The following is a 12,481-nucleotide window of genomic DNA, read 5'->3' on the forward strand; positions in this document are numbered from 1 at the left end:
ACACACACACACACACACACACCTTTTTTCCCCCTCCCCGATCCACCTCGGTAAGGATCGTCATGGGAGACCAAGGTTAAGAGGGGGTGACGGATGAGGGAGAGGAGGATTGTTGGGGCTAAGGGTGGGGGAGGACATGGGGATCATGTTGCACCGACGGGAGTGTGAGAGAGAGATAAAAAGAGGATGAGCATGATCAGAAGGAATAATTCCTGGTAGAGTCTTTGGCAGTATCTCCCTCAGTCAGACGGAACAGGCCGACACGTGCTTACATCACTTGCTCAGAACTTGATGACACATTTAGTTTTCAGTGTAACAAATCCCTTTTTGTCTCTTCCTGTTTCGTAACTCGATACTGAATTTTTGGCTGTTAAAACAAAATTCCTGCAAAAGTCCACATCGGGTAGCATCTTTTGCTGGGGGGTCTTAAACTTTCAAGTGTCATGTGTAAGTAGAGATCAGACAGTTTTTGAAGCTTCACTGACATCCCCTCATAACATGCTACTCTGCAGAGGTTATATGTATATCTTCAGGGTATCTGTTTATAGCTAAAAACCTGCTTTTATCTATTGTTTGACAGCTCCTCAAGTTTTATCTTCACACTGCAYTCTGCACCTCGGTGACTGTCATGGGGCCTATTTTTTTCTGACATTTCTGTTGTTTATAATTTGTTTAGAGCGGCGTCAAAACAACTTTTGTGTGTTCTGTGTTCGTCTCGTTTTTCCCCCCCCCAGTTAAGTTTGATGACTGCGCGGGGAATGAGGGGGTGACGTTTGACGTGTCAGATCCCGGCTTCCACGTGGAYCAGGATCTGAATCTAGTAGCCCTGCAGGATGATGTGTACAGCGGGCCAGTCCTGCTCATCCACGGGTTCAGTGCACACGCAGACGACATGGCACAGGTGGATGTCACTGGACTCCCACGTGAATCAGCGCACACTCTCAGGGTGAGTAATATCTCCTATATGCTGTGTATCAAAAAAACCTTGAATGTGACTTTATTTGTTTATTTATTTATTTTATTTTTATTTTTTATGGGGAGGGGTGTTACCACAATCAAGTAACCATGTTCCCTTCAGTTGTTATGTAGAACAGCTGTATATATCAAAAATAAATTGGACTTTGCATCGTAGTCTTGAAATTGGCCTCTGTCTCTAGACATCATACCTTTTCTGACACTCCCACGTTAGCACACGTCCACAACAATGCTTCACGGGAGGGGCGTGCTCTGTGGGGCGGCAGCTTCAGGGAGGAGCTTTGGGTAAATAGGCGGAGCTTTGTACCAGTAAATGTTTAGACACCGCCACATGGCTACCACAGGCGATTCAAGGAGTTCTTAAACATACACGAATGAGTCAAAGCAACCCTCTTAATATATATCNATGTCACTGGACTCCCACGTGAATCAGCGCACACTCTCAGGGTGAGTAATATCTCATATATGCTGTGTATCAAAAAAACTTGAATGTGACTTTATTTATTTATTAATTTATTTTATTTTTATTTTTTTATGGGGAGGGGTGTTACCACAATCAAGTAATCATGTTCCCTTCAGTTGTTATGTAGAACAGCTGTATACATCAAAAATAAATTGGACTTTGCATCGTAGTCTTGAAATTGGCCTCTGTCTCTATACATCATACCTTTTCTGACACTCCCACTTTAGCACACGTCCACAACAATACTTCACGGGAGGGGCGTGCTCTGTGGGGCGGCAGCTTCAGGGAGGAGCTTTGGGTAAATAGGCGGAGCTTTGTACCAGTAAATGTTTAGACACCGCCACATGGCTACCACAGGCGATTCAAGGAGTTCTTAAACATACAYGAATGAGTCAAAGCAACCCTCTTAATATATATCTTTATGAGGGAATGACATCATCACATGATRTAAAGCTCAAAAAGTCAACTTGCATAATAGCTCCTTTGAAATAGCAAAACACATATTTTAGCTGTTGCATTGTTTATCAATGCCCCTGCTGAGTAGGATCTTTCCAATTATTTTAATAATTTCTATAGACTGATTAAAGTTCAAAATATAAAATAGGTATTTTGTAAACTTTATTTCGCTGGTTAAGTTTTTACACATAAAACAAGAACAAAAACAACAGTAAATACAACCACCTGTCAGCACCTTTAAAGCTCCAATTATCACATGATTCATTTACACTTAAACCTGTGTTGATGAGATGTTAACAAGGCAGCTTTTTTAGCAGCTTTTATAGGACAAATGAAATGTTTGTGTTAACTTTTTTACACTGATTTTGGTTTCTGTCACTAGCTGGGATTCCTGTGTCCGCTCATAAGCTAGGCTAATTGGCTGCTGGTTATGAAACCATTTAATCACAATGGTTGCACCAACTTCGGCTTGGTTCAGTTARCATATTTTAACTGATTAACTCTAAGCTAAATATRGGTCTAACAATAAATGTCAGTAAAWAAAAAMAWSTSKMTGTGSYWRTYYTAAWGWTGWWKTTKTTTYTTTYTTMTWAYMWSCTKSWYGAWRAWMAYMAKWRKKRWRAAWMWYYTTTTTTTGTTTCTAAAAATGTCAGACTGGTATTTTAAATGATGGAAAAACAATCATAGCTTAAGAACAGATTTTTTGCTCTGAGCTGTAAATTCAGCCACCGTGACAGTCACAAAGCAGTCRTACATTAGGAATCTTAAATGCAAACAAATAACACATTCATCAAATGCTCAGAAACATCTGTCATCAGTCACATTATTATAATTATGTATAAATATGAAATACATTTATGCAACCTTATTTATAATTAACATAATTCCACCGCCTCAAAGATACCATGTGGTGAAAAACAGACATATACATTTTTTAAATAAATAAATCAATGCAACAAAAACGAATCCTTTTTATTTACTTAAAACAAGTAGAATCTTCATGTTACAGTGTTTGCTGTTGCACAGAACTCTTGGCTCCAACTCTGTCCAGTTCATTTAGACTTAGATTAGTGATTAAAAATCATTTTCTTTACATTTTTATTTGTATAGGTTAATAAAATATCAAACTGTGCTGCACATTTTCTTTCCTTATTGTGTCCCCTTTGATTCTGGATCATTTAAAGAAGTMATTTCCACTTCAACAATCATTTTACCCCACAAAGGAGACATGAGACTTCATTGTCAGTAAGCTGCTCTACTATTTAGGATCAGAATGAAATATCCTGACATTAAATATCATTATTTGCAGACATGGTTCCCGGGAGATGAATCTTTATAATTTGTCATGTCCTTGTCCGTACATCCAGCTGGCATTAGCAGCTCTAATTGAATTTCTTAAATGTCTTWAAAACTCTCTGGAGGACTGATATTAAATAAAATCATGTCTTCTTAAAGATGAAGTGTAATTACTGGTGATCATTTGTGTTTAAAGCACCRTGACATTTATAATGTCTGACTGACGACTAAACACCAAAATGATGACAAATACTCTAAATGGGCTTGTCTGCTCTTTATCTTCAACACCTTTTAGAAAATGCTGCTTTTATAAATGCTAAAGTTAGATTACAGATAAGCAAATAACAGGCCTGCACTGTGTATGTAAGTAATTCTGTCATGTTACATAAATATATTTGTCAATTAGAAGGTTGTCATATTGAACAGCTGTCCTATTTTGGTAGAATTAGCTTTTTTTTTTCAACATTTATGGGTTTTCTCCAGGTATTTCTCTTCCCACCAGGGGCAAAACCACAGGGGTGGCCCACAAATGGGAGCTTAGATTTTGTATTTATATTTAGATTTTGTGAAATTATTATTCTCTGATTCTGCTGGCTTCTTCTTTAGATTGTTCCTTTTTTTCATGTACAGTACCCTGGGACAACGAATGGTGTGTCTTGGTTCTATATAAATAAACTGAATTGAATTGATACTTCTGTTCTATATATCACTTTTAGCTCTTTGTTTAAAATGACTGAATTATAGTCCTTTGTCTAATTGGCATTAGCATTAGAGGTTAGCTTAATGTGTGAATAATCAACAATTGGCATGTGATCAATTTTAGGTACTCCACAGTAAATGTATTATTGTATGTATTATCTTAAAATGACTAAATGACTTAATACATGACTTTATTATTAAGTCTTAAAATGACTTAAATATATGCTTTTAAAGTTAGCAGTGGTGGCCATCTTGCATTTTTGATTAGCATTTAGAATGGGGTAAAGATGGTTTTTGGCTACTTCTATACTAATCTTCAGCTTTGTATGACTAAAAAGTGTCTAAAAATAGGTTGTGACTAGCATTTAGCATGTTTTATAAATCATTCTTTGCTACAATCATACAAAATTTCAGCTCAGTTGTTCCTAAAACAGCTAAATTTAAGCTATTYAGGATTAGCTGTGGTGACCATGTTGAATTTTCAAACCCAGAAAGCTTATCTTTATTTATATATGTCTCATAAACAAATACTGTGGCCACCCCTTTGCCAAAAAGTCGAGCTCTGCCCCTGCTTCAGATCAAAAACCTGCATGCCATGCTAGGCCAATTGGTAATTCTAAATTGTCTCTTGGTGTGAGTGTGAATGGTTTGTCTCTTTCTGGCACTGTGATGAACTTGCAACCTGTCCAGGGTATATCCTGTCACTCACAGAGTCACTGTTGGACATGAGCACATGTGACCCCCGTAAAGATAATGGCTGGATGATTGTCTAACCAGGAGTAACAACATTTAAAAACRTAAAAATGAGAGCATCCTGCTAACATTAAACAACATATATTTGTTATAAAAAAGATATATCCTACCTTATCTCTTATCTTATCTTATAAAAATATACAAAGACTTCCTCCTGTGCCACTTTTATTAATTTATTATTTYATCCTTCAGCCATTTTCTGATGCAACCATCGTCTGACTAAATCAAGAAAATTTAGATGACCAATTAGATGTTTTATCTTTCCTGTGAAAAGATGCTTCAGTGTAGCCCTCTGCTGCAAAGTAGCGTCATTCAGCAGATAATTGCAAAGCTCACATGGTGACAGAGTGCATGAATTATACAAAGGTAAGAAACAAAGATGAGAAAAGCCAGGCTGAATGAGTTTTCCTGTGAGACAGGCTGGTTAAAAGCTCTCATTATTTCACTATCAATTAATCTGTTGAAGCTCTTAAGCCCTGGGATTTATCATCAGAAAATCTATTGTTTCTTTCTCAGTCCATTTCCTGTACCCCCCCCGTCCCCCCCCAACCCTGAGCCTTGGCACCGTCTCATGTGGACTTTCAAACACGTCTCCAGAGCAGCTGAGTGGCTATAAAAGAAATTATAACTAACTTTTGACAAATTTAATTGCTTGTTTCCGTAACCCAAGGATTTGACTTGTCAGATTTGACTTGCTCAGTTCCTGAGCTTTAAACCTCCCGTCGGATAAACTGTTCGTGGTAGTCAAGCTGTTTTCATGCTTCTTCCCTGTTTTTCAATTATTGTTCCTCTCAGCTTGCATCTTTTTTCAAATTTCATTTTCATTGTGAAATCTCATTGTGATGCTCCTGCTAGAGCTACGTTCAGATTCCCCCCAACCCTGCCTTTGTTTCCTGTTTCAYGCTGAGTGGAAATACTTCACTTTAGATTTATTGGCATAACAAATGGTATTGTGGCGGAAAATATTGGCTCATGATAATTGATAAGTGCTGGGAGTGAAAGTGGGGAGAATCAGGTATTAATTCATCAGCGCAAGCTGCTACTGTGGTGTAACACAAACCCAGAGGGTGAGAAGTGGTGGATGAATGATTCCTATTATAAGTAAAACTCTGAATTCAAGGGATAATTTGTTTCCCTTTTTCTGCAAAAGATCAATATGTGAAATAATGGAAGAATGCATTTCAATTTAACAAATGCATGCTCCGATGTTCGGTGCGTACTGCTGCTTGTTGTTTCATCCGTGTTGTTGTGCAGAACAACCGTTATGCAGAACATTTCCATGCCATCAAAGAACATAAGCAGGCACTATTCAAACATAAAAACTGATAAGAGCAGTAATAATTGGCATCCAAAAGCCTCTTTATTTTGCTTTTGTTATGCTTCATATATTTCTGTGCACCAGCTGAAATATAATATCCCTTTCTGTGTAAAATCCTCATCTTGCAGTGGCAAATAGATTTTTTTCTAACCAAGATTTCAATGTTCAGTGAGGCTTTCAGAGGCTGACTAAGAAGTGACATGTTGCAAGCGCAGCACAACCGCTTATATTATACAACACAACACAAATAATCTCCCCTCTTTCTCCATCCCTGCACAGAGGAACTTGTTCTGATTTTGTCCTTTGTTAATTCTGTTTTCTGTCACTTTGTCCTTTCTGAATGAGTCCTATTTCCTCCTACTTTTTTATTTTATTTATTTTGCAGCTTTAAACAGCTGCTAAGTTACACTCCTTTAATATAATATAGTAGCAATAATCAAAAATAAGTTTGTCATGTTAAAATTAATATTATACAGCGGGTAAAATAAGTATTGAACACGTCAACATTTTTCTCAGTAAATATATTACTAGAGGTGCTAATGACATGAAATTTTCACCAGATGTTGGTAACAACCCAAGTGATCCATACATACAAAGAAATCAAACCATAARTGTCCAGAAATGAAGTTATTTGTAATAATGTGGAATGGCACAGGGAAAAAGTATTGAACACACTTACTGAAATTTATCTAATACTTTGTACAAAAGCCTTTGTTGTCAATGACAGCTTCAAGACGCCTCCTGTATGGAGAAACTAGTGGCATGCATTGCTCAGGTGTGATTTTGGCCCATTCTTCCACACAAACAGTCTTCAAATCTTGTAGGTTTCGTGGACCTCTTCTATGAACTCTGATCTTTAGTTCTTTCCATAGATTTTCTGTTGGATTCAGGTCAGGTGATTGGCTGGGCCATTCCAGCAGCTTTAGTTTCTTTCTCTGAAACCAACTGAGAGTTTCCTTGGCTTTGTGTTTGGGCTCATTGTCTTGCTGAAATGTCCAGCCACGTTTCATCTTCATCATCCTGGTAGATGGAAGCAGATTTTTATCAAGAATGTCTCTGTACATTTTTCCACTCATCCTTCCTTCAATTATTTGAAGTTTGCCAGTACCATATGCTGAAAAACAGCCCCACATCATGATGTTCCCACCTCCAAACTTCACTGTTGGTATGGTGTTTTTGGGCTGATGTGCAGTGCCGTTTGACCTCCAAACATGATGTGTATTCTGGCATCCAAACAGTTCAATGCTGGTCTCATCTGACCAGACTATATTCTCCCAGTATTACACAGGCTTGTTTAAATGTTGTGCAGCAAACTTTAAAGGAGCTTCAACATGCTGTTTCTTCAGCAGTGGAGTCTTGCGTGGTGAGCGTGCATACAGRCCGAGGTGGTTCAGTGCATTACTTATTGTTTTCTTTGAAACAATCGTACCTGCTAATTCCAGGTCTTTCTGAAGCTCTCCACAAGTGGTCCTTGGCTCTTGGACAACTCTTCTGATAATTCTTTTCACTCCTCTGTCAGAAATCTTGTGAGGAGCACCTGGTCGTGGTCGGTTTATGGTGAAATAATGTTCTTTCCACTTCTGAATTATGGCCCCAACAGTGCTCACTGGAACCTTCAGAAGTTTAGACATTCTTCTGTAACCGATGCCATCATTATGCTTTGCAACAATAAGGTTGTGAAGGTCTTGAGAGAGCTCTTTACTTTTACCCATCATCAGATGGTTCTTGTGTGATACCTGGCCATCATTTGGGACTGAACCAGCTGATATTAACTTGCACTGACAAGGGGCAGGCTTGCTTTCTAATTACTGAGAGAGTTCAGCTGGTGTCTTGGCTTTACATGCCTTTTTACACCTCCCTTTCTTCATGTGTTCAATACTTTTTCCCTGTGCCATTCCACATTATTACAAATAACTTCATTTCTGGACGTTTATGGTTTGATTTCTTTGTATGTATGGATCACTTGGGTTGTTACTGACATCTGGTGAAAATTTCATGTCATTAGCACCTCTAGTAATATATTTACTGAGAAAAATGGTGACGTGTTAAACACTTCTTTTACCCCCTGTATATCTAAAAAAATATGCCGTGATTTTAACCAGACATTATTTAGATTTAGTTAGTCCCTTCCCTAAATAAATTTTCCCCCAAGTGTGGTTTTGCCTTGAACTGTGTTATTAATTTGTCTTACGCCCATTTTAAAGGTCAATAATTTAACTAGGTCATAGTAAAAAAAAATGGAAGAAACTCTAAAATGAGTTGCCAACTAATGCGTAGAAACTGAAAGTGGATTTACAAAAAAGGATGCTCAGGACGCTTAGATGTAGTTAAAAAGTCTCGTTCTAAGGTTTCTGTACAAGCTGCAGATGAAAGAAACGTCTGACTGTGACACAAATCAAGAAAAACAGCAGGGATCATCACATGGAGGGCTTTTCAGGGTTAGCAGCAGAAAACAAAAGACGTTATTCCAAATGTGTGCAAGAAGAAGAAACTGAGAAAAAAAATGTGATACAAAACGTGTAATATTCTAATCCCACAGGCTGAAAATGAAGCTTTATAACTAATAGGACTTAACTTTATAATACACTGAAATGCAGTGGATTATTTTGTAAGAACTCCACTGCTATGTACATTCACTATGCACAGCAGTAACTATTTTGTAATAATTACAAAATGAACAAGGCATCATTTGCAATGTTCCCGCTATTTTGTTTTATATGCTTAGCACAAAACATGAGGCAATTTTTTATTTGGCAGATTATTTCTTTGTTGTAAGAATGCTTCCTGGTAATAAATCTTATACCAGACACCTGACTGGCAGCACCTGGGGGTACCAGGGGCTAAAAACAAGTATCAGCAGCAGCAAGAAAATAAGCAGTTTGGCTGGCTTTTTTTTCATGTGTGCAACTCATACTCAGCATTCCTGCTCACCCCACAAATGCCTGTTCCTTACAAATGTGGCACTATTTGAAAGAACAAATAACAGACTTTTCAAAGGCGTAAGATGCATTGTTACAACAAAATAATGATCTACCAAACACAAATGTTCTTACTTTTTGTGCTAAGTCTACGTATATAATCATATTGAAAATGTTCTGTGTGTCTAAAAAATGTTAAAGGTGTATTAATACAAAACATATATGCATATGAGAAAATAATACATGTAACTGTGTGTTTAAGGTGTTTAACTGTGCTGCAGGAAGACTGACTGATTGCCTGATGTGACTTCATCGTAATGTATCAGTTTATTCTATGTTAAATAGTTTTACGTTTCTGTCACCACTGGCCAGCACTGGCCTTGAATTTGCCCAATTCCTCACTGGCTCTCCAGCACATTGTCAGAAATGAGTAATGACACTTTTCAATATAGTGTTGTGAGTAAAAACGGCAGAATGGACAAGGACACGACTTTGCTGCCACAGGAACTCCTAACTCAGACGACAGACAAAGGTTTCCTATTTCTCCCTGTTAGTCACACAGACATGCACAAAACCTCCTCTAAATGCACTACTTGTTTACAGAGTACACTTTCTTTTGTTTTCTGTTTCAGATAAAATACATCAAATCTTTTATTTAAGACTATTTTTCAGCTCAGTGAAAGGTTGTTATGATCACCTAGAAGACAAAGGCAAAAAGAGAAGCAGACTTTTTTAAAGGCTGAACCAGGGTTGACGGTGTAATAGTAATTTATGAAAAAGTACACATTAAAGATTCATGATCTCCCCTCTCTTACAGTGTCACCATACTGTAAGAACACTATTCAACACACATGCAAAGTGCAAAGGGAAAATGTGAGGAGAAAAGCTATTTCAATGGAAGAACAAAGAATGAATGAGCTGCAATGTAGCAGAAGGTGAGAAGAAAAGGGAAGCAGGGCTGCAAGTCATCTTTTTCACAACACCCTGCAGTGAGCCGTCTTCATTGAACACAAAATAAGGTTTCTCTCTGGCTGMACACGTTTTTGTCAGTACATCTCCCCTCTGTGATCCTTCTACAGATCATTGATAGGTTTTAAAGCACCATAACTCCTTTTCCATATCTACTGTATCTCAGCTCAGTGAATGTGTGGATTTGACGGTGTGATTTATCCTAAACCCAACTTCTCATTCGAGCCTTTAAAAATCGCCGTGTGGTGCCTGTTTGCCTTCCAGCTCTTCCTACCATCTTTTTCAAACATCACACAGCTGAGACTTCAGCATGATGGCACTGAGGCATTCATCTCTGGGCCACTGTCGTTTTACAGCCAACGCTCAAACGTCCATTAACTTTCTCGTGAATCGGTCGCACGAGTTTTAAAGGGGCAATATCATGTAAAATCAACTTTTTTGAGTTTTATATCATGTTGTAATGTTATTCTCTCATAAAAAAAAACATGCCCAAAGCCTTGCTTTGACTCATTCATGCATGTTTGAGAAATCCTGCAGTGTTTTTATGAAGCCATGCTGAGGAGCAAAACGACAGGTGGGGACCAGAAACACCTTTTGGGACTTAAACGCCCCTGGGGCGTGTCTTTAAGCCGAACTTCCTCATGGCAGAGCATCCCTCTCCTCTCCCCACACACCCTGCCCATGACTCCTGCAGGCTCTCGGGTGAAAGTGAAACCTGTCTGTCTGCTGAGCTCAAAACATTACTTCTCACTCAGTGAAGCTCTTTTCAGATTCAAAATACCTTTGAGGAAATGTATTTTCAGATGCCAAATAAACTGCATCATGGCAGCCCCTCTTAAAGAGACAGAGGCCAATTTCAAGGCGTTTAGAAGAGGAAGTGATGAGAAGATAAGTTTATTTTCTATTTAAACATAAAACAGCATTTTAATAACAGATAAAGGTGACATAGATACGTTATTATGGTATAGTATTTAAATCTATGCCTGAGAAACGCATATTGGTCCTTTAATACAGAAATGGTCATTTAATCTCTTGGTTTTTGACGGGGTTGTGGCTAACGGCTTCAAGTTTGGTTTCAGATTTCTGCCTTCAGCGTTTCAGAGGTCATCCCTGAGTGGGTTTGATAAAAGTGGTCATTTCAGGGACCACTCAGTCTGACCTCGATCGGCTTTTCTTCTGTTACTCTTTCATTATGTTCTTTTTTTCTGAGCTTTGTAGAGTCATCTTTATTTTTACCACTTCTCCTGCCTTTGTCATGACAAATGGTTAAAGCTGGAGGCCTTGTGAGTAATAACCAGAAGTGTAAACGGCATGCAAACAACATGCTACATTTATGCACCTACTGTACATGTCTGTTCACTGCAGACTGTTAATAAACAGTTGGAAGGTAGGCTTTGAAATTTAAGAACCAAAGAGATTAAATTATCCTCTAAATGACAAAATCATCAGAATGTATTTTTTCCTGTTGGTAAGGAAAAGAAAAATGAAAAAGAAAAACTTAAGGCTCGCTTTTCAGGTAACACCTCTATTTTAATGAACAACAAGAGGTTAGGATTCAGTTTTTAAAAAGAGAATAACTAAAAACGTTTTGATGCATCGCGGTAACCCAGGTAGAAAAATGTAAAAATAAGTTGAGTAGGTCTCCTGGATGAGTTCTTTGTTGAAAACCTTTCATCGCTTTTCCAAGAGACTTCTTCAGTCTGAGGAGTTACAGGTGGACAGTGGTCTCTCTTTTAGGGATGAAAATTTTCTCATCCTTGATAGAGAGGAACACTGGTTTGAAAGAGGAGTAAAGGAAGCTATTTTTGTGAAAACAAACGCTCCAATGTTAAACAGTGGTGGAGGTCTCCATGTCCAGTCCCCCCGATAACCAGGACCCTAATGACCAGTGGTGTGCACCAGTCCCCTAAAGCGCAAATCCGCTAATTGTGGACCTAACTATTTTGTTTGTGCATTAGCGGTCTTACTAATTTTTATAATTCATAAACGGATTTGCGCTTTCTAAAATTAAAATGCAGTACTGCTGATAACTAATTATCTACCAGTCATTATCTTGAACAGCAGAAGGTATGGTTGTAAATGAATCACAATGCACATGATCTATCCAACAGCACCCATCCCAGATAAACACAATTATTGGGAAGGTATACATCCTTGCTGACAGTTGCTTTGTGTCACGGTTCTCATTTCCCACAATGCTTTGTGTCTGCTTACATAGCAGGAAGGCAATGGTTAGAACTATGTGACCGGGAGAAAACAGTTAATGTTTGTAATCCTTACTAAAATTTTGTATGTATTGATTTATTTTAATTTACAATCGGACCTTCTTTAAAAAAACAAAAAAAAAACAAAGTTTAAACGCTGGAGCTCAATTTTTGACATAACTGGTCGAAGCAATCAGCCAACGGGGTTAGCTGAAGGGACGCAGAAATGATTTAAAGATGTTATGCTGATGAAGACAGATATCTAGTGGTCAACTGGAGTGACAACAAAAGCATGGAAAATGTTAAAATCCATGCTCTTATTTTGAAGTGAAGATAGTTTCCTGCACACCATGCTTTCATTTCCCGTCAGGCCGTCACAAATCAAATCCGTCATGTACCCAGAATGCATAGCTTCAGTTTTCCAATAAAC

At 38.0% G+C, this 12,481-nt stretch overlaps 1 protein-coding gene across 1 annotated transcript in view; it reads left to right on the forward strand.

Moving 5' to 3' along the window:
* Positions 1–12,481, forward strand: part of cdh13 (cadherin 13, H-cadherin (heart)) — a 325,369-nt gene that overhangs the window by 126,033 nt on the left and 186,855 nt on the right. The window contains exon 3 of the mRNA XM_014034245.1: positions 735–946. Within this exon, the coding sequence (XP_013889699.1) occupies positions 735–946 (212 nt within the window). The remainder of the gene's footprint in view (positions 1–734; positions 947–12,481) is intronic.

The sequence above is a fragment of the Austrofundulus limnaeus genome, unplaced genomic scaffold (assembly GCF_001266775.1).
Source record: "Austrofundulus limnaeus strain Quisiro unplaced genomic scaffold, Austrofundulus_limnaeus-1.0 Scaffold7, whole genome shotgun sequence".
Classification (NCBI taxonomy): domain Eukaryota; kingdom Metazoa; phylum Chordata; class Actinopteri; order Cyprinodontiformes; family Rivulidae; genus Austrofundulus; species Austrofundulus limnaeus.